Source organism: Solanum lycopersicum, chromosome 4 (assembly GCF_036512215.1).
Source record: "Solanum lycopersicum chromosome 4, SLM_r2.1".
Taxonomy (NCBI): Eukaryota; Viridiplantae; Streptophyta; class Magnoliopsida; order Solanales; family Solanaceae; genus Solanum; species Solanum lycopersicum.
In genome coordinates, this window is record NC_090803.1 from 5,722,205 (window position 1) to 5,745,364 (window position 23,160).

At 30.9% G+C, this 23,160-nt stretch overlaps 2 protein-coding genes and 1 long non-coding RNA gene across 5 annotated transcripts; 1 reads left to right on the forward strand and 2 right to left on the reverse strand.

Moving 5' to 3' along the window:
* Positions 1-3,605: 3,605 nt before the first annotated feature.
* Positions 3,606-10,106, reverse strand: LOC101260037 (scarecrow-like protein 21). Of its 3 annotated transcripts, none has more exons than XM_069297006.1 (3): positions 9,975-10,106; positions 9,193-9,232; positions 3,606-5,765 (listed from the first exon to the last, which is right to left on the reverse strand). In XM_069297006.1, exon 3 carries the CDS (start codon positions 5,565-5,567, stop codon positions 3,906-3,908), a length of 1,662 nt encoding a protein of 553 aa, XP_069153107.1. In that variant the 5' UTR covers positions 5,568-5,765; positions 9,193-9,232; positions 9,975-10,106; the 3' UTR covers positions 3,606-3,905. The 3 variants fall into 3 exon arrangements, with proteins under 3 accessions (XP_069153107.1, XP_069153108.1, XP_025886403.2); XM_069297007.1 differs by having other exon boundaries at positions 9,193-9,235; positions 9,975-10,082; XM_026030618.2 differs by lacking the exons at positions 9,193-9,232; positions 9,975-10,106 and adding an exon at positions 7,215-9,119.
* Positions 10,107-15,310: 5,204 nt separating this feature from the next.
* Positions 15,311-17,983, forward strand: LOC101259735 (uncharacterized). The gene is made up of 3 exons (XR_011220550.1): positions 15,311-15,465; positions 15,912-16,062; positions 17,846-17,983. It is a non-coding gene; the product is annotated as an uncharacterized lncRNA (long non-coding RNA).
* Positions 17,984-18,184: 201 nt separating this feature from the next.
* Positions 18,185-22,830, reverse strand: LOC101259429 (uncharacterized). Its single transcript, XM_004236613.5, has 5 exons — positions 22,126-22,830; positions 20,251-20,469; positions 19,449-19,547; positions 19,158-19,262; positions 18,185-18,716 (listed from the first exon to the last, which is right to left on the reverse strand). The coding sequence occupies exons 1-5, from the start codon at positions 22,636-22,638 to the stop codon at positions 18,498-18,500; spliced, it is 1,155 nt and encodes a 384-aa protein (XP_004236661.1). The 5' UTR covers positions 22,639-22,830; the 3' UTR covers positions 18,185-18,497.
* Positions 22,831-23,160: the final 330 nt, after the last annotated feature.

Below are 23,160 nucleotides of genomic sequence, written 5' to 3' on the forward strand. Positions count from 1 at the left end.
TTTGGTTTGCTGTGATAGCTTTTGTCTGATATATTTTTAGCAAATTTGATGGTATTATTTTAAGATATAATCGATTTTGATTTTAAAATGGTAATATCGAGCTGATCACATATTGTATGTGATTTAATTTTGAAATAAAAATAGATTCAAATTCAGAAATATGACCTAAATACATAACTAATTTTACTATATTCTCTAAAATTCTCTACTAATTGAAAAAATTACAAAAAAATCTATTTTATGTGATGTTTCAGTCGGATACATCACTTTATGTGATGTATTGAGACACACACAATGTATCAAAACATTACTTTACAGGATGTATTGGTCGGATACATCATGTCATATGATGTATCGGGACGTATACGATGTATCTAGATGTTGAGTGATGTATATGAAACTAAGATGTGATGTATCATGATATGGAGGGATGCATGCATAATCTTGATGCGATGTATCGAGACGTTTTGGTATATATTTAGGTTTCATCAAATTTAAGTGATTTTTGTAATTTAAAAATAGTAAGGATAGATGTAATTAGCTTTAAACACTATGAGATTTGTGTAAAATCACAAATTAACCAATTTATTTATAATAATCTAATGTTTGCTAATCTAATTCTTGTTATATTCTACTCTCTCTTATCCTAATTTCTAGTTCACTTTTAAATTGACACACATATTAAGAAAACAATTGTTGATATAGTGAATTTACCATTTTATCCTATTAATTATGAAGTGCGTGAATTAAAACTTTGAGATTTTTGAAAAGTTTAACGTTTTACGTACGAAGTAATTAATTAAGGGTATAATCAATAAATTAACCAATGTATTTATAATAATCTAATGTTTGCTAATCTAATTCTTGTTATATTCTACTCTCTCTTCCTAATTACTAGTTCACTTTTGAATTAAAACACATATTAAGAAAATAATTGTTGACATAGTGAGCTTACCATTTTATCCTACTAATTATGAAGTGCGTGAATTAAAATTTTGAGATTTTTCAAAAGTTTGACGTTTTACATACGAAGTAATTAATTGAGGGTATAATCTGTAAAAAAAAATTATCCTTTCTTGATTTAGCAAAATAAACAAGTAATTAGGGACAACTAAAAAAAGAAAAATAAACAAATAATTAAGGATGAAGAAAGTAATTTCCAAAAAATGTTATCGAATTTATCATGTATTGTCATTTTTTACTGATTTAGGACATACCATATCGTCGTTTCGAAATTGGATTGCCTAACTTTTATATAAATTAAATCGTGATTCATTAAATTATATCAAATAATATTTCTTTTCATATTCAATAAATTATTTAAATAATTACAAAATTAATAATGGATAAATAATTATTAAGTCAAACCAAATCAACCAATGGTTGAATAACAATTTAATATGTATAAAAATTAATAATAACTAACAAATCAAATCATTTAAATATAAAAATCAAATTAAACCATCCGATAAATTGATTTGACCAACAACAAAAAAGTTGAATTCAAACACATTCAAGTTCCATGCTTCTTCTTTTTCACCCCCATATATTGTCTAGAAGTATTTAAAGGTTTATTATTTTATTATTTTTTTAAAAAAAAAAGAAAGATAAATTTAGGTAATTAATAGCAATAATTAAAATGAGAATCAAATTAATTTAATTTATCATTCAAAAGTATTTGTGGCTTAGTTTTCTTCATGTGGAGGAAAGGGATGAACCCCAACTCAAACATTGGACGGTGGCACCCTGTCACATCCTCTAATAATAATATAATAATAATAATAATTTAATTTAATTTTTTTTTCTTTTTGGCCCACAAAAGAATAGAACATTTAATTGATTAAGACTTGATTAATTTAAACAAAATACCAAAAGGATATAAATTTAATATAATCACATGGATGAGGCAAACAACAAGAGAAAGGGATTGATGAGTAAAGATACTTCTAACAACTATGTTTCAATCCTTCGATAAATTGAAGTTTAAATTTATTTATATAATTACTCAGTCTCAAATCGAATAAAAAAAATCAAAAAGTAAATAAATCATCACATTAACAAAAAAGACTATTTTACAACTAAATTTATCGTTTTAGATGTAAAAAACTATTTCTCAAAGACGAATCTATTATATTAGACATGTGTTTGGACTTTGAATGAACAATAGCTTTTGATTTTTTATTTTTTTTAATATTTGTAAATATTTAATTATAAATTCAATAACTACAACACATTATATGTTTGGTGACAAATCTATAAACTATCATAAAATATTGGAATATATATTTTAAACTAACTAATTAACAAGTCACTTTCGAACAGTTCAAATAGCAAAATATGAGTATTTGGTTGTTACTTTTGCAACATCACAACTCCACAACTATTTTAGGATTTCAATTTAACAAACCTCCTAAAGTTTATGATGTTTTTCTCGTATCATTAGGTACCTACTCAGAAATTTCGAATTTGAGGTTTAAAAGTTTAAAATTATTTTGCAATAATATGACTCCCTTTAATGAATTCTACGTGATGCAAATTTGACTTAAATGTTATTTTAAAGTAAGTAGATATCGGACGAGAAATTAAAATATATAATTCTTCACTCACACTCGAAACCTCTAGTCAAAATGTCAAGACATAGAACTAACGTACATACATACCTATGTTGCTAGGCTCTTCCAAGTGAAAATGTTTAGACATAGCACTAATATACATACATACCTATGTTGCTAAGCTCTTCAAAAATGTTAGACATGTTTACGTATCAGATTTTCCAAAAGTAACACATTTTGAAGGATCATATTTGACAAGTTCGAGCAACGTAGCCTTCAACTATGTTCAAGATAAATGACAAATAAAGAGAACATGTAAATAAAAACAAATAACAATAAGATATAGAATCCTTCCAAAATACCACATTTTTGAAGGACCAAACACAGGTACGACAACATATTTGCGAAGTTCGAACAACATAGCCTTCTACTATGCTCAAGATAAATGACATACAAAAAGAACATATAAATAGAAACAAGAACAATAAGATATAGAATCCTTCCAAAGTACCACATCTTTGAAGGACCCAACACAGGACAACAACATATTTGCGAAGTTCGAGCAAAGTAGCTTTAACTATGCTTAAGATAAATGACAAACAAAGGGAACATATAAACAAAAACAAGAACAATAAGATACAGAATCCTTCCAAAGTACCACATCTTTGAAGGACCCGACACAGGTACAACAACATATTTGCGAAGTTCGAACAAAGTAGCCTTCAACTATGCTCAGGACAAGTGACAAACAAAGAGATCATATAAGCAAAAACAGAAAACAATCAGATAGAAACTTTAGAGCATGCCCAAAACAGATTTATCATTACAAAGTTGGAAAAGCAGAATATATACAAGTTCAACAAAAGTTCCAAATTCTGGTTAAGTTTACTTATGTTGTGTAGGCTCTTCAAGAATGTTGATAGGTGTGTGCCGAGTCCTCCAAAAGTATTGCAGTTACGAAAGCCTCGACACATGTGTGACAACATTTTTGGAGAGTTGGAGCAATATAGCTTTCAACTACGATCGGGACAAATGAAATCAAAGAGAACCATGTAAAAACTAAAAGAACAACACAAGATAGAAACTTTATGCCCAAAACAGATTTATCATTACAAGTTGGCACAACAAACTAAACTTCTGGTTAAGTAAGCTGGTAAGTTTGGTTCATTACAACAGAATTCTCAATTTCATGTTTGATTAACAGATACCAGCTGAGTTGATGGTGTCTACTATAGATCTTAACTACCTATGCTAACTCCTATAAGCTCGAGATTTCAGAGACTTACCTCTCTATAACAAGAAAAAAGTTTCAAAGAAACGGTCTCGGCTCTTCTGTTCTTCCAAATGCTAATATCAAGATCCCAAAGGCAGCGAATGAGGTAATTGCCAAGCAGAAGAAGTTGCTAAAGCTCTGTTGCTCCATCCAATATAAAGCGCCCCCTGGCTTTCAGCAAGCTTATAATTTGAGCTATACTCCTTCAACATGACCTTAATGGCCTCAGCAACCGATGGACTCAGCGGGCATGGAGTAAATCCAGCCATCAAAAGTCTTGACCTCCACTTGCCAAAAACTTCATGCCTTTCCACTCTATCAGCCCCTTCACATGCTATGAGATTGACAACATCCCGTGCAATACAATGCTCCTCTGATCTGATCCGTTGCATGTCATTCCTCGGGCGAGTTACATCGACTGATTCGAATATTGCTTTGTGGTAATCTAGAGTTTCACGGAACCTTGGAAGGAAAGGGGCGGTATTGGTGTTCATTTCTTGTTCAACTAAGGCCACGATTTTGGGAGACAAGCTCTTGACTAGTCTTAATAGGCGGTCCCGATGGTTCATAGTGCTTACGCTCTCGTCTGGCATGTGGTGCAACATGTAAGGGAAGTTAACTGCCAGGCTTTCTCCATGTCTAACTCTTAGGTTCTCTAGTTTGACCATACAGCCTGACAATGCAGCAGTATGGAATTCGAAAGGCACTCCGCAGGACTTGGCAATGCTCGCTAACCTTTCGCCAACTAGCTGAAGTCCACCACCGCGTGCATGAGCTGATTGGGAATCATCAATGCCTGTGATGCGAAGAAATGGCGGACCACCAGGCCGACGAGCCAGATAGTGGATGAGGAACACCCATTGACTTCCCTGTGCAATTTGAAAATCAATGATATGGATTCTATTCTCGTTCTTCATGGCTTCGCTTATGACAACATTGGCGGACATATAAGCGAACTTGAAGTAAGGGGTGATGTGATACAGGACTTGCATGTAGGACAACAATTCTGAGCTAGTTGGTTCATTGCACTTCAGTTTTTTGTATATGTTACTCCCAGAGGACAATAATCGTGCTCTTAGACCTTCCAACATGTATGCACTCAGTCGTTGCATAGGTTCCCCATAAACCGATACCCTTTTCTCCAAAGCATCCATCAGAACTTCTGCAGTCGAGGTATCAGCTTCATCTACTGCTTCAGCACAGGCAACAAGCAACTCTTTCAAGTCCAATCTTGAGGCTACGTCCAATACTTGATTCCGCCTTGTCAAGGAAAAATGTTTTGAGACTACACCATTTAATGAGCAACTGCAGCTGTCATCAATATCGGATTCAGGCCTTAGCAACTTATTATTCAGTTCCCGCAGCTCATGCTTCTTCCCGTTGCTGTCATCAACTCCTGAACACAAACTTACAGGTGAACCAGCAGTTTTCTCGTAAGAACGACGTTGCTCAAACATGTTCGACTGAGAACATTGAGAAGAGAAAGGACTCCTGTTGGAAGAGACGCTTACGGAAGGATCTCCATCGTAGATGGCACAGTCAGTAGCCGGAAATGTGTCCACAGTGAAGAACTTCTCATTCTCTGTCGTTAAAGAAACCTGTGCCTGGGAGTTGCTACCATCATTATAATTGCTGTTGTCAGAAGCACGGCAAGGGGTGTAGTTTTGCTGAACTTGCTGCATTGGCTTATTGTACAATTTATGTACACTACACGACCTTTGAGGTCCCTGAGATGCTTGCATCTGACAATAAGTAACTCACTCACTGTGAGCTGTGCCAAAGGAAGACACTGATCAGCAAATTTCTACACTAAAACTACTCACGACATCTCAAAAACCAAAGGTTCTTTCAGAAGAGAATAGACTGCTGAATCTGAAGCACTTGAGCTAGAACGGATATCTCCAGTACACTGCCGAAGCAAATGTTAGAGCCAGCAAAATCTGCCAAAAAGTAAAACATGATCAGTATTCTTAGTGAGACTGAACTTTTAAAACGAATACTAAATGTCACAAGAGATTGTCACAATATAACAAAGAAGCTTTCCTTTTACAGCCAAAATGCAAATTTGATCAGTGTCAAAGAAGTTGTGGACGATATTCATGCTCATAAACAAAACAACACAGAATTAGGGAACGTTATGACAAGATTCCACATCATTTTGATGAAAATTACGAAAGGATAGAATCAAAAGAACAATATACCCAAAAAAATTGGAAATATACAAAGTATGATCATTCATCAAGGCCTAAAACATTCGAGAAATGGGAAATGCATATCAGATCAGTAAATCTAACATTTGAAAACGTTGCTACTCTCTCCTTGACCAAGACACATATATAGGAAAGAATTAGGGAAAACGTTAAGGGAGACTAATCAGTGAAGTTGCTATTGCAGTTCTTAATGAGGAACGACGAGTTAATTGAGAATTTGATGTAACTACCTGCACTTAGTAAATGAACAAAGAAAGTCAACAAATGCACCAGAATTGTTGATCGATAACTCCCAAAATGACATCGTAAAAAACACAAAGGCAGTAGCGGATTTACCAAGGGTTTAGAAACTTATCGAAAAATAATAAAAAGAACGCCTCGTTGTTGACTTTTTGAATAAAATGATACCCTTAACATCAAATATCCTTTTATATACTACAAATAGTGGATTACCTTTAAACAAAGAGATAAACCTTCAAATTCAAGCGGAATCACGAAGAATTAGCAAGATAATCGACAAATTTATCAGACCTCGACTTAGGCTAGCACGGCTTGCTATACTCTTTAACCTCCATCTCCCTAACTCAACCTCTTAATTTGTGGGGGAAAAAAAGTCCATCTAAGGCTAGCTTTGAAACTGTAGCTTGTTGTTTTTTTCGTTATACAGTCAATAACAAATTAAATGTAACACGACGAAAAAGAAGTGAGCAGTTTGACTAGGAATAAATCTTCGTGTTTGTTTATCTTCAACCCTTCCACCCCTACCCCACTCCACACATCTTCCCTCGCTTTCCACAACTAACAAGGTCTGCATTGATTTTCCCCTTTCTTTACTATTAAGGTTAAGATTTTTCTGGTTCTAACCCCAACCAGCACCTCAAACCAATTTCTCTACAAAGATAACTCAGATCATTAACTTATAAACATCTCACAGCTCTCAGCAAGCACCCTTAACCAAAGGTTTGGATCGAGCCCTGGGTATGAAGAAAAATCCTAGTAGGGAGCGCTAGCACTTCCCTTTATAATGTGCCTTATGCAGACTAATTTGGGACCCCAATGCATTACCAAGCACGTCTGGATGAAAACAAAAAACTCAGGTCTACTGATTACTTAGCATGTAACATTGAACCTAAGTTAGCGAACAACAGAAGAAAAATAAGAAACATGCAACCTTCATACCTTAGAAATGAATAACAGATGAACAGAAAGGGAAAAACAATAAAGCCGCAGTACAAATGACCAAAGGTCTAGTTCTATAAACGGGAAAATTATACCCCTAAACTTTGCGATGTATAGTGGAGATATCCCTCATTAAAAAATGATACATGTTTTCCCCTTCTACCTTTATTTTATTTTTTGGGTAAACAAAGACCTAAGAGACTACTTCATTTTTTTCCTTAAACCAAGAATAAAACTCCAAGGGAAAAAAAGAGACATAAACTCCATATAAAGAAAGTCTTTTCTTCTTTTCTAAGGTACGCGTTGAAACAGTTGTTTCCTGTTTTTTTTTTGTTATTCAGTCAATAACAAATTAAATGGAACACGACGAAAAACAAGTGGAACAGTTTGTTTATCTTCAACCCCCCACCCCCACCCCCAAATTCCGCCACTCGCTTGCCACAACTAACAGGGTCTACATTGAGATTGTTTACTATTAAGATTTTTCACCCAAACCAGCTCGTCAAAAATAAAAAAAAAGAACAAGGGACAATAAAAAAACAGTTTCTCTATAAAGACAACTCAGATGATTAGCTCATAACGATCCCTCGGCCCTCAACAGGAACCCTTAGCCAAAGGGCTCGGATCGAATCCCGAGTACCAAAAAAAAGAATCTGGTAGGCAGTGCAGATACCAAATCCAAATTACTCGTGACCTCAATGCAGTTGCCCCAAACACCAAGCGAAAAAAAATTAGTTCTAACTGATTAATTAGCATGCAAGATTGAACCTAAGTTAGCAAACAACAGAAAGATACAACCTTTTCAACTTAGAAATGGAAAACCAATAGGACCAAAGCTCTAGTTTTAGTTTTTTACAAAACGAAGTGTTTTTTTTCATTTCTCATTATAGCGTTGTTATTACTGTTTTTCTAAGCCAAGGGTCTGTGGAAAAGAACCTCTATATCTTCACAAGGTAAGAGCAAGGTTTGCGTACACTCTACCCTCACCAGACCTCACTTGGGTATGTTGTTGTTGTTAACTAAATAACTCTACTTTAATTCTTCCCTTATTCCAAGAATCAACTAAACTCCAAGGAAGTAAATAGAGACATAGACTCCATATAAAAGAAGTCTTTTCTTCTTTTCTAAGGTAAGCGTTGAAACCATAGTTTGCTCGCTTTTTCATTATACAGTCAATAACAAATTAAATGAAACACGACAAAAAACAAGTGAACAGTTTGACTAGGAATCAATCGCTGTGTTTGGAAAACCAAAAGGACCCCAGTACACAAAACCAAAGGTCTAGTTTTATTTTTCTTAAAAGAAAACAAATACCTGAAAGTTCGATAATAGCCTTATTTTGTTGTTTTTCCTATTCTTTCTCCAGTATATTATGTACTGTTTTTCATTTCGTATTATTTCGTTGTTGTTATTGTTCTTCAAAGCCAAGGGTCTCTCGGAAAAAACCTCTCTAAGGTAGGAATAACATCTGCTTACGCTCTACCCTGTCCGGACCCCACTTGGATATGTTGTTGACTAAAAGTCTTTACTTTAATTCTTTACTTATTCAAGAATCAACTGAACTTAGAAGGAAAAAAAAACAGAAATGTAGACTCCATATTGAAAAATGCAATAACTTTATAAGAACTACTAGACTAACAACACTAGAAACTCAAATCAAACATTAAACAAACCAAAGGTCCATAGAAAATCAAACATTTCTCAGTAGGACCAATTTTCCTACACACCTCAACTAATTCCACGGCATACATGTCACGTCCCACCAACAACAATTATCAAATAACTCTGTCCACCAAATCTAGGACAGATGAAAAGAAATTACAAACCTAAGACCTCACGGTTCTTAACCACTTCATTAATCACTACGTCACACCCTTCGATGCAAAAACCAGAGTTACATAATCCATTAATAATTTTATTTTAATAAAAAAAAACAGAAAAGGGGTAACAAGAAATTAGTTCAGAGATTATGACAAACCTTCAAAACATTACTCAAAAAGATGTTTTTTTCTGGCCTTCTGCTAAACACACATTAAAACAAACCAATAGTCAGCAGTTAATAGAAAAAACTAACACTAATTAATCAAACACTTCTTAATAAGTCTAATCTTCCCAGAAAAACAGAGGATATGACACTCATAAAGAATAAAAACAGAAAATGGCAACAAGAACATACAACAAAAAAAGTGTAGAGATAGAGAAACTGTTTCCGAAAGACATAAGGGCAACAAGAAACATCAGATCAATCAAAAAGATGTTCTTTTAAAAGAATTCAAATGAAAGTTGGAATCTTTTTTGCCTTCTGCTAAACATTCATTAAAACAAACCAGAAATCAACCAATTTGGACTAACTCAGAAAAATCAAACACTTCCCATTAAGACTAATTTTCCAAGAAAACTAGATTACATAAACCCCATTAAACAACATAAACAGAAAAGGGTAACTACAACATCATAAAATTAATTAAAAAAATGTTTTTTTTATAAAAAAAATACTAATGAAAGTTGGAAAAAGGGCAACAAGAACATCATAGAATATCAAAAAGATGTTTTTTGAAAAAGAATTCAAATAAAAGTTTGAACTTTTTTGCCTTCTGCTGAACACACATTAAAACAAAACTCAAACACTCACTAATTTTCCAAGAAAACTAGATTATAAAAAAACCAAGAACAAAAACAGAAAAGGGTAACAAAAATATCATAGAATTAATAAAAAAAGATTGTGTTTTTTTTTTCCCAAAGAAATGAAAATGAAAGAACCTTTTTGTCTTCTTTTAAAAAAAACAGAGACAGAAGAGGAATTTGCCTGGTGTGTATTGTTGATTGAGAATACAAAAGAATTTGGTAAATTAACTATGCTTCAATCTATAAATGAATTGATCTTTAATTTTTATCGAATTAATCTTTTTAAGGTAAATATGTAACTGAAGTTATGTCCATGAAATATTATGAAAAGATAATACAAAATGATCTGTGTCCCATAAAAAAACATTACTCACTTTATCTCAATTTTATCTTTTTATAATTTTCTTTTTAAGATTATGAAGTTGTGTCAAATCAAAATAATTTAAATTTACGTCAAATTATGATGTTGTCATACATATTGTGATGTTGTCATACATATTGATAACAAGATATTAATTTTATATATTAAAGATTAACACAGAATAGAAATAAAAAAGGACAAATGACCTTTTTACTATTTCCTCTACTTTTTTTTTTATTTTTTTTATGTGTACTAATGTTAATTCTTATAATAGAAAAATCATCAATAAACTGTGGCGCATGATATTAAATTTGTTTTTTTTTATACAAGTATTAAGTATTTCACTTGAATATATATATATATATATATATATATATATATATATATATAACTATTATTTTGGAGTTATAAAATAGTAATTTAAGTACTTTAGAATTACTTGGTTGTTTAGAATATACACCAAAAGAACATTCATATATCCAACTACTTCAAATGATCATATACTTGTTTTGAAATGATTAAAGTAATATTTAAATTAACAATTAATTTAGGATGTTAATTCTAATTAACAATATTATGAAGTTTCATAAGGAGTTGTTAAAAAAAAATTGTGACGTATGTTTAATTATTCGTGTTTAATAAAAACTAAATTGATTGTTTCTCCTTAATTATCATACATTTTTCCTAAATACTAAATTAGTTGAGGTGCATGTATTTTTATCATTCTGTCTTTTCATCTCCTTTCTTATTTTTTCATGTACTAATATTTTTCACGCAATCGGAAAATCTTTAAGAGTATATGTGTAATTTTAAATTCGATGAATTAGATTTTTTATTTTCTCATACAAATGTCTGATTAACTAAACTCTTACAAATTCCTAAAGTTGGTAAGATCAGATTTATTTGCAATAAGAATTGAACTCGTGCAAATCTCGTGATATATGCTTGAGTCACACGTCATATCATTTATGAATTTATAAGATATTTATTTGTATATTGAATTTCAAATAAATTACTTAAATACACTAAATAAATCTTTCACCCAACTGTGTCATCTGAGCCAAAATTATTAAATTATATTCTATTGAATTCGTAAAAATTGAATTTGCGCCCAACATTATGATTTATATTTTTGTCAAATTGAAGCCCTAGCCCCTAATACAACATTTGCAATGAAGAAGATACTGAATAAATATTTATTTATGTGTTTGCGTGTATATATATATATATATATATATATATATATATATATATAATATTTTGGCACGTGCTTTGTGTAAGCATATTTAGTGAATTAGTGAACTACATCTATATAAAAAAAAGGTAAAAAAAATAGTTATTACATATTCTAAAACTATTTGCTTTTGAATTATGAAATACTAGTAGTTTATAAATTACTTAGTTATTTGAAGCTAAAAAGATCTCGAGAACATCCATTCATACCTACTATTTCAAATGATCTTGTACTTGTTTCGAAAATGATTGAAAAATATTTAAATCAATAATAATAAATAATTAATTTAGTTAGATATAATGAAGTTCTATTAGTAGTTGTGTGGCTCTCATTAAACATTAGATATTACATTATCTCTCTAGTGAATACGAATAGATTATCAAAATATGTTAACTTAGTATATATTAATCGTAATACTAGTTTATTAGATAGTTCTCCATCTAGGCATGTATTTAGTTGATCTTTGACAACATCCGAATGAGTTAGTAGTATAAGCGAGTTATGATGGACCATTAAATTCACCAACCTGTTAACTGCTACAATTTACCAATGAAACAAAGGAATAAATAATTATTTTTTCACCTCTGCCCTCGACCCCCTCCAACCCACCCCACACCAGCCCCTTACCACCCACTCCAAAAAAAAAAAAATTAAGTTTAATTTTAGAAAATGTTTTCAACTTCATCCCTACCATCGTCCTCCAATCACCTCCATCCCATCCCCACCCCCACCAAAAAAAAAAGTTTGTTTCTAAAAAGTATTTTCAACTTCAACTATTTATTTTTTCATCCGGACCCACCCCACCCCAGCCATCGACCCCACCCCTACCCCACCCTCGAACCCTCCAACTCCGAATTTATTTTTAAGTTTCTTTTTTTATATTTATGATAAAATAAAATAAATAAAGTATTTTCAACAGTTTGGTGAATTTTTAAGTAAAAAACTATTTATTCATAAAATATAGATAAACTATTATTTTACTCAACCCATTTTTACACGGATTAAAGTTCTACACTTCAACTATAAGGTCCAGGTTCAAGCTTGACCAACATACTTTTCTCCATTCTTATTTTTAATATCTTTACTTTTGTACTCTCTTTGTTTTTAAAAAAATAACTTTATCTCTTTTAGTCTCTGTTTTGACAAGACTTTAACTTTAATATTCCATGTGCATAAAATTTTAATTATTTTTTCTATATTTAATATTCAAGTTATTTCTTTCTTTTTAATATATCTTTATTTTTTTATGATCTTAATCTCTATATATACCAAAATATTTTTTGATCTTGTGGTGTTAAACATATCACGTGGAAGTTAAATTTTAAAATTGATCCATAAAAAAGAAACATTCTTTAATGTTTTGAAACAAACTAAAAAAAAGAATAAATAAATTAAAAAATTCATTATATTTTCTTAGGCATTTCAATTTTGGAGGTCTAAGATATAAGCCTCATTTTTAAAGACATTGAGTTGCCCTGACCACAACTTCATTTCAAGTACAACATCACATAAACAACATTATATACGCCATATCAATTTTATATCGGATAAATCATGTTATTGTTCGTTGTAAAGAGGAACCATATTTTCTTGATTTCAAGACTGAACTTTGTCATTCTATTAAAAGTTTGACGATAAGTTCTTTCAAAAACAAATATTTCAAAAATATCTGCAATCAAATAATACATAGAATTGGAGGGATCTAATCAAGTTTGGTGTGCAAAAAAAATTATTCATGATGTAATATGTTTATGCCTATATAAGGAAATTTTTCTACAAGGAGATAAGATTGGCCTAATATTGCCAAAAGAATTGGCCCAAAAAAAAAAAAAAAAAATAAACTTACGTCGTACAATCATATAAGTTTATATTTTGAGATTTAGGGCCTCACTCTATAAAATTGAAAATCATGGCAAAAGGAGATTAAAAGTCTAAATAAATAAATAATGAAAACAGTTACAAAATTTAAATATATATACTATAATATGAGTATATATGTGTGTGTAATATTTTTTTATCATCAAATTTCTTTTGCGTCTGTTAACTTTGCTATTGCTCTCCATCAATATAAACCTAATTAGAGTAATTAAAATTTTCATCTCTTTCATTTTACATTACATTCTCCAATTGAATTAATTACATTATAAATATTTTTAAAATATTAAATAATGTATAAAACTATATAGTAAAGATAAATATTGATTTTTAAAATAGTACGTTGTCATTTGTAAATATAAATAGCATGTATGTCCAAAAAGTAGAAAAGAGTCAATAATTAAAAATGTCAAATGTTTAATTATTTACACTATTATTTAATTAGTACGAGCGTCATGTTGATCTAATCCATGAAAAGTCATCATTCTTATGTCATCTATTAAATGATGACCAAGTCCACCATTTTTGTATTAAAATAAAGTCTAATTATAAATCACTATACAATCCATGAGATGCATATTTAGTCCACTATTACAAAATGATACATCTAAAATATAAATCTAATCGATTTAATGTTTAAATTCTTATAATTGAAAATCGTTAAAATTTTATTATAATAGATTCAAAACTAAGTTTAGAAAGTTAAATAAAATAAGATAAATATAAAATTTAAAATTTTAACCTCATGTAGAGCGATTTTTCAGTCATCATTGCATTATATGATACTCCGAGTGTGAATTCACACATTTATATCTCAATAAAATATAATAGTACTATATATGATATCGAGAGGAAAACATAGGTTCACGTGGACCTGATGACCTCCTCCTGAATACACACTTATATACTATGTAATAAGAGTAAAATCGATTGTATGAATCATTAGTAACTAATAAATGAATATTTTTTATCCTCCCCGTCTCAAATTAAACATTAATCAAGAGGAATTTCTTACTATATGATAAGTCTTAAAATATATTGTAAGTTTTTCAATGAATATTTACTTTATATATTTGTTATTAGGAGATGTGTGTAATTTTAAAAAACAACCAATGTTAAGTGTAAAATGAAAAAAATATTAAGTTTGTCTTTAACTTCTAAAATAATCAATAATTTTGGATATAAAAATTCACAATAAATAATTTGAAATAAGAGGAATAACTTTGATAAATTAATTCATCATTTCCTAGTTTCTCCCCTTGTTTATGGGGGGCTAAATTGGTCCCTATACTAATTAGATTAGAATTGGGTAACTTTAGCACTTTACCCTTCAACAGACGTTTGGTTTTAATATTATTAGTATAATAAAAAAAAATTATTTATCTTTTTAACGTAATTAAAATTCTATTGAAAATAAGTTTTCCATCGTAATAATATAAATAAAATTTATGTATATGCTACACTCTTCGGTCCTTTGAGTTTTATTCAGTAGTCAAGTAAAAAAAATATATATATTTCATCTGTTTTTTTTATTTGTTATAATTTTCTTTTTGAAAATATACTAAATAGATGCAACTTATAATATTCTTTTCAAATAGTTTTTCAATATTTACTTTTTATTTTTAAAATATTAAAATTAATTTAATCTGATTTAACTTTAAAAATTAATTAAACTAACTCCCGAATAATATAACATATTAATTAAAAAGATACCGAGGAGGAGTAATTGCTTTTGGCCGACAAGTCTTGTGTTTTTTTTAATTACTCTTGCAACATTTCATGTTGAAGGATAAAAGAAGAAACTACTTTAATTTATTATCACATTTAATAAAAGAATATACGTACTTATTACATTTTAATTTATTGATAATTATTTTGATTGATTTTGGAATTAAATGTAATTAGATTAATTAATATTTTAAATTAAGATATTAAAAAATTATGTGAAACGTATTATAAACTGCAATTCTTCTCATATTAAAGTACATATATTCTATCTCTTAAAAAGTAAAACGTGACAAATAAAAATGAACGAGAGCTTATATATAATACTACAAACATTAAGGGCATTTTCTTTCTTCTTCATTATCACATTTCAAATTAGTATAAAGTTCATATATAGTGCTTATAACTACAACCAAAGCAACACATCAATGGTAAGAGCTAATATCTTCCTTCCTCTCAGTATTATGCAGTTAATATGTAATTTTAGCATTATTTTCTTTAATAGTGTAATAATTACAATGAGGTTTGTGTTTCATTTTCAATATCAAATACATGTGAATCTAAAAATTTCGTTAAAAATATTCGAGAGCAGAACTAGAAGTTTTAATAGGGGATTCAAAATATTTGAACTTGTGATGTCAATTTTTTTTATTTATCTTTGTCATTATATATATGAAAATATTTGTTTTTATGTGTAATCATTTTGAAGAAGGGATTCAATTCATTGGTTTGTGGCACCACAATAGTGTTCATGATTTAATGTATATGTAATATTTGATCAATATACATGATATAATTTTATGATATTTTGTAACTCTGTTAAAAAATGGAGTCTGGGACGATTTTAAAATTTAAAATTTATTTATTTATTTTGTAGACAACTTCAAAAAGAGTTGCAGAGAAGAAAGTGGCTAAGTTTGAAAAGAACATAACAAAAAGGGGAATATTGCAAAATCAAAGAGGCAACAAAGGGTTGGAGCCAATTCATATTTTTCTTGTTCTCTTTGCTGTTTTATTCATTGGATCTTGTAAGCTAATTTTCTAATCCCTCAAACTATTTTAAATTCTATTATATAGTCTTTTATTTTCATTCTCAATTCAGTTTAACTGTATCGTTCGTAGAAAGGTATAAAGGTTGTGAATTATATTAAAATAAGTAGGCATGTGAATGTGCTAAGATATGATTGGTAATAGTTTGAAGCATTGTGTCTGTTTTCACTTTCTTACGATAGTATTAGCATTACTTTTGTAGTTTCTTGTCGTTGATTTTCTCTTATCAATATTTCTCGACTCGATTATTGCCTTATTTCATTGTTGTTACTACTCATTTTTGTCTAAATGCTATGTATTGCTTTCCTTTTGTTTCCAATATCTTCTATATTTCCATATTTCCTTTTTCAAATTGCTTTGAAATTATTTTCAAAAATGTCGACTCAATATACCATATCCTGCTCAGGCCCCACATATGCATATGAGATTACACCGGATACATCGTTGCATATTGTTCATAATTAATTTTGATATTCTTAAGAATTTGTCATGTTTACACCCCCCCCCCCCTTCTCCTTAATAAAAGAGTCCACCGACAACCTTAGTAGTCTCAAGTAAGTCGTGTAGGATGCCCTTTTAGGGGTCATTTGGTAGAGTGTATAAGAATAATGCAAAATATGGTGCATTAGTAATGCTTGCATTAGTAGTGCTTGCATATTAATACTTGCATTAGTCATACAGGCATTATTTCTTATACATTGTTTGATTTGATGTATTAGAAATAACAAATTTGGCATAATTTCTATTTGAAAACATTTGTTTATAAAAATACCCTTCACACTTTATTTATTTTTACACTTTTTTTCAAGTTGCAACAAAGTTCTTTGCTAAAACATCATTAACTCCTCCTCCTCCTCTTCTTCTTCTTCTTTTTTAATTTTCAAAAATAATATTTAATATTTGTACTATTTGAGTCAAAATATTTTTGTGGAAAGTTGGAAAAAGAATTTCTTTTTTATCAAATTTATCGTAACAATAGTAATTTTATTTAATTAAATTATGTTGAAATTAGATTTTTTTTTTTACAAAAATATATATTTAAGAGAACATAAAGTCTATGAAAACACCAACAAATTAAAAGACATAGAAAAATAAATGAAAATAAAACACATGACAACAAAGAAAATTAAAAAGAAAAGAAAATGTTATGAAATGTTTCAAAAAGGCTCTGAGGGTAGTTTTTTATTATTTAATCAAATGCAAGTTTTAAATATAATGCATTGCATAATATTTTTAGAAAAAAAAATTGTTTAAAAAAATACCCTCCACAAATATAATGGAATGGATATAAAAAAAGTTTTTAAGGTTAATTGTGTCTTTTATAATGTTAATGCATGGCATTAAAATCCATTACATTACTAATGCATAAAAATAGATGGTATAAGTAATACACTCTTTAATACAAAAACAATAGAGTGTATTACTAATACAAGCATTAGTTAGAAAAGTGTACCAAACAAGGCACTACTAATACGTCAAGCTAATGTATGCATTATTTTCTCTAGTACACTCTATCAAACGATCCCTTAGTATGTGATTCACAATATCGATACAAAGAAAAGGCTAGATCAATCAAATGAAGTGTAAATAATATTTTTTGAATGATTAACATATACTATATATCATTATTTATAGACGAAACCTTTAATTTTGAATATTGTGAGTGTATATAATTTGTATACTTTCATAAAATCAAAACATATATTATGGAAAAAAAACAAGTTCTAACATGACATCTTTTAATATCTGGATATGTGGCAGTTATTTTCCAGGTTGTGAGGATGGCACTTAATGGTGGATTGCTACCAAGATAGATGGAATACATTGCTTCCATTTCATTTTATTTATCTTACGTTGTTTTGAATATATTAATAAAAATGTCGCCTTTCTATTCAATAACTCTTGGATTTCATCATTCTTATTTTACCTTTAGTGGCACACCCTTACAAAACTGACATGACATTAAGATCGTATGATTAAGAACGATATCTTTAATGTGTTACACACACCTCTAGATTAGGATCACGAGATTCAAAACTCTACCTTCTTAAATTACGTATCAAGACAAACTAAGACACAAAAAAAATGAAACAAAGGGAGTACATACAAGTGTTTTTATTGACTAATGAGCAATTATATGGTTTTGAATCTCAAAATTCAAAAAGCTCCAAGTTTTGCACATAAAATGTGAAGTAAACAAAATATACAAGTGCATCACATAATCTTAGTTGTAAAATGCAACCAAAAATCCTTAAAAAACTCTGTGCTTCAATTCGAAATAAGTTGGAGTCGGCTATGTGAATATTGAATACTCACTGACTATGTTTCTTTAATTTAATTTCATCTCAACGCGGCCTTAATCATCCCAAAGCTATATATAAAGATGCTTGTTTAGGAACAAGAATATATAACCTTAGAACATATTGTGGATCTGCTTTCTGTATGTGTATTTGCTTTCATCAGATCCACGAGCTGCGCGAATTGAATTGTTGGCTGCATTTGAACTTTGACAACAGCCTGAACTTTTCGATACTTTGCTTGCACAAGAACTGTAGCTGTAGCTAGTGTCATGGTACACTTGTATATTGTTTCTAAGCAAGTTCTTGTCATCAGGAGAATTGAACTCAAATTCCTAAAATAGATCACATTAGGCATCAAAATTGAGTTCACTTTGGTAAAAAGAATAGAAAATCATGTTTTGAAATGAATCTTGAAAACTTCAAATGATTGTGAATTCAGAAATTATGCAATATACTGGTAGAGGTACTTCAGACGAATTTTCAAGGTTATGACGGTTGAATAGATTTAAGTATATAAAAATGTGTCATATTTGACAGTTTAAGCTTTTAGATGGGACGATCTCACACTTTGAACATGGTATCAAAGCTGGCAGAACTGTTGAATTCATTTCATATTGTCCCCCATTATAGAAAAGAAACTCCACTTTCATGTCTCGTTAAATAATCAATGAGGGGTGCGTTGAAAGCATAATCTAGCAACTTAAGATTTCTATATGAGAAACAACTTCCAGTAACCAAGTTGTGCAGCTTTTTTTGGTTCAGGAGACACTCACCTTGGACTTCGTCTTGGCAGAATAAGGCGTTAAGCATGGATTTAAGTCCTTGAGAAGCATGTCATCTGGACTACTGGGGGAAATTGTGTTCTCAGAACTGAATTCCTAGAGAAAAATGAAGAAAAACTTAGTTACTCTCTGAAGCGTATGCTTAAAATTGTTACAGTGAAATGCTTTCCAAAAGAATCTTAACATAGAGCAGAAAACATATATCCAATTTTTATGCAAGATATCATTGGTTATCCGTTTTACCACCATTTTTGTTTCTTCTTATCATGAAAATGTACTTACCAGAGAATTCACTGCCTCTTCTTGATCGTATTCTGGTGACCTTGGGGAGCTATCAAGAGAATCATAACACCCTCTTAGAGGGTATTTATCTGCTTTAACCTGTATGAAAAATATCATTTCAAAAACTAATGTTGGTTTTAATATAGACTGAACATATTTGCATCATTACATCCAAAGCACATTTTATGTGGTAAAGGGGTCAACTTCGATTACGAGGAGAGAAAAGTGGACCATTGGAAGTCTCAATTCCTATCAGCTCAAGGTAGAGAGTTTGATTTCAAATCCAACATGTTATGTTGACCTACGAATCTGCAAGGCCTCTCCTTTAAAAGGAAAACGGGGAAAGAAAGAGCTATGCTATAGACTTGACCCTTTTTTCTCATTAGGTATAGTTAAAGAGTTTGGTTCAGGCTTACACCAAGAGAAGATATATTCAGCAGTGAACTTGAACCATTGAAGAAAATCCATTAAAATTGACTCGGTTTCATCCTTCTAACTTTTAAGATGAAGATTGGTAAGGTGACTACGATATCAAACAATAAAGTGACTTCATTTAACTAATATCTGCTGATCTTAGGAACGCTGCAGTTCTTTTAATACTACGTCTATGGTGCATCACAAATGTCTCCGTTAGAGGATACACAGATATTAATAGACAAAAATTCTGCACAAGTTCAAGAAAATGTCTTCTTCTTAGAACTTATGGTCTTATATTAAGAATCTTAAACAACTCGCTAATGCATATGTTAATAAATCCTCAATCATATTAAGCGGATATAGGCAACAACTTTCTCAAGGTTACCTCAGCAAGATCATAGGCGAGGCATCGTAGTTGTCCTGTAAGAGAAGTGACTTGCTTTTGTAGACTTGGTATAAGCTGGTTTGCCTGTTTGAGTTCTGATCCCTGCTTCTCCACGAGTTCCTGAAGTTGAGAATTCATAACATCCGGGAATAGTAAGGCATTTTTCAACGACCTTATCTCTTCCCTCTGCTTCAAACACAAATCCTTTAACTTCTCAACCTGTCATCATTATAAAATAATTTATCAAATGGGATAAAACAACACCATATAGTCAACGTACCATCGAAGGTACTATCATCCACCACATTTTTGACAACAAATGTGTCATTTCAGTAAGAGCATTCTTAAATTCACACAGTGTACAATTAACAGCTACCACACAGAAGCTTACTCTAAAACAAAACTAGTTGCCATTATGTAACTCAACATCTATATGACCCCATTGTTGTAACACGAAACTACTTTCACTAAAGAACCAAAAGATTTGCAATCTGCTATTATCATTTATCAGTATAACATATCACCTAATATTACTTTTAGAAAGTGTACTCAGACTTATAATCCTTACATAATCTAAAAAGGTGCAACTTTTAGCCAAACAATTTCACTGCAAGTTACCATCCACTTAGAAATGTCGAAAACACGAGCTTCCCTTATAAACTTTGCAGGAGTGTACAATCAATGGAGGACGAGGCATAGTTAAATTTTAAGCTATCAATCAAACCTCAATCTCAAATTAGTTGGATCGGCTGTATGAATCCTCTACATCAATTTTTCACTCTAAGAAGGACATTTCATTTGAATACTAAATAATTGATCCTTTTAAGGGTTCTCTAACCTCTCATTTACCCCTGCATGAAGTACAAATCTCTAACTTTTGTTAAAAAAACAGGTTTGGGTCAAAAATCAAACTTACTTCCATTGCTTCTTTCACGGGCGAGCAACAGTATCAGGATTCAGTTATTTTTTTCCAATATTTGTGAAGTAGAACATTTGGGATACACCAATTCATCAAATATTACTAAAAGCAATCGTTTATATAAACTCAGCACTATCCGTAAGCACAATGACGGAGCCACATCCAATGAAGGGGTTCAACTATTGGAGAATCCTACTGCCCAAACAAATATAAAACAACTTTCTCCTACATAATACATAAACTTATGAATCCCTCAACTTACAATAGGCTGTAAGTTTGAAGTTTTTGAACGGACTTGTTAAAAATTCTAGCTACACCATTGCTTAAGCACTAAATCAAGTATTGGGGGTGCAAATTAAGATTACAATGGATTCTAATAGAACTCTAGTATTAAGACAATTCAAGAACAAACCTTTCTGTTTTTCTCTTCAAGCATCAATTTGAGCTCAGCAAACACCAATTTGACAATTATTACTAAATATAATCTTTTGAATAAACTTAGCACTAATCATGAGCGCAATGGCGGAGCCACAACCAATAAAGGGGTTCAATTGTTGGAAAATCATAGTCCAAAATCAATTTTTTCGTATATATATAAACTTTTGAACCCCCTTAACTTCCTTAAGATCCCAAAATTGAAACTTATAGATGGCCTCGTTAACATTCCTACCTACGCCATTGCTTAAGCACTAAATCAAGTACTAGGGGGCAAAATCAAGACTAAAATGGATCTAATCGAACGCTAGCATTAAACAAATTACACAATTCATAGTCACACCTCTATGTTCTTCTCTTCAAGCATCACTTTACATAAATTTTCGAGACCCCTTGACTTACTTTAGACAGTAAGTTTGAAACTTTTGAATGAACTCGATAGAATTCCTTGCTCGGCCACCTCTAAAATGGATTCTAATCAAACTCTAGCATTAAGCAAATTACAAGTTTCAAGAAAATACCTCTTTGTTTTTCTCTTCAATCACCAATTTGAGTTCCTCAATCTCATTCTCTTGCTCCTTGTTCATACTCAACAACTCCCTCTCACTTCTTAACACCATAGCTAAGCTCCTCGTATTCGCTTTAACTTCAGTTAAAGCCTTCTTCGTCTTCTCACTCCCTTCATCTCTTTTCACTACTCCCTTGAACAACTTCTTATGCAAAGCACTCAATCCATTTCCCCTTTTCGCCACGAAATCCGCTGGAACAATCAGTTTCAGCTCACCCTTAGGCTTCGATTTCATCGACGGCCCAGATTTGTGCTCCACCAATTTCTTGACCAAAGACCCAAAGTTGTGGCGTGTGGTGGACGGCGCGTGAAGGCGCGTTATAGCGTGTGAGGAGGAGTGGGGATTGTGAGGGTGAGGCGATAAGTCGGTGGAGGATGAAGGGTCGGATTTGGAAGAAGATCGGAGAGAATCTATGGAAGAAGTGGCGGCGTTGGCGTATCGATACGATGGGTTGATTGAAGCCATTGGGGATTGGATTGTGGTTTTTTTTTTTATAACTTTTTGGAGTGATTAAGGTTTGAATTTAATATTGAATTTAAGAAAAGATCATTTCTTGGCTGTTTTTGAGATGGTGATAATGGGAGTTTGGAGCTGTCTGAATTCAAAAAGAAAAATGGGGGGAAGAAGAAAGGCTATTAAGCTTATTTGTTATTTTAAAGCCCAAATATGTAAAATTTATTTTAGTCGTATAAGTAGATGTGTCGGTATATGTACACGTGGTTAAGCTAATTAAGTTGGATTTTTTTTAGAAATTGATGCTTAAAACATATTCCGATAAAATATATTCAATTCTACATATTATTTGTAAAAAATATGATCAAATCCAATTCCCAACATCTTGCTTTGAACGTACGAGTTGCTAAGAGTAAAATTAACTTTAAAAATTTCAAATAAAGTAATTATTTATAATTTTCACAACAAAACACCTACTTAATTTCACTAAATTTTCAGTATTTGTTTATATTGTATAAAATGTGAATTACATTG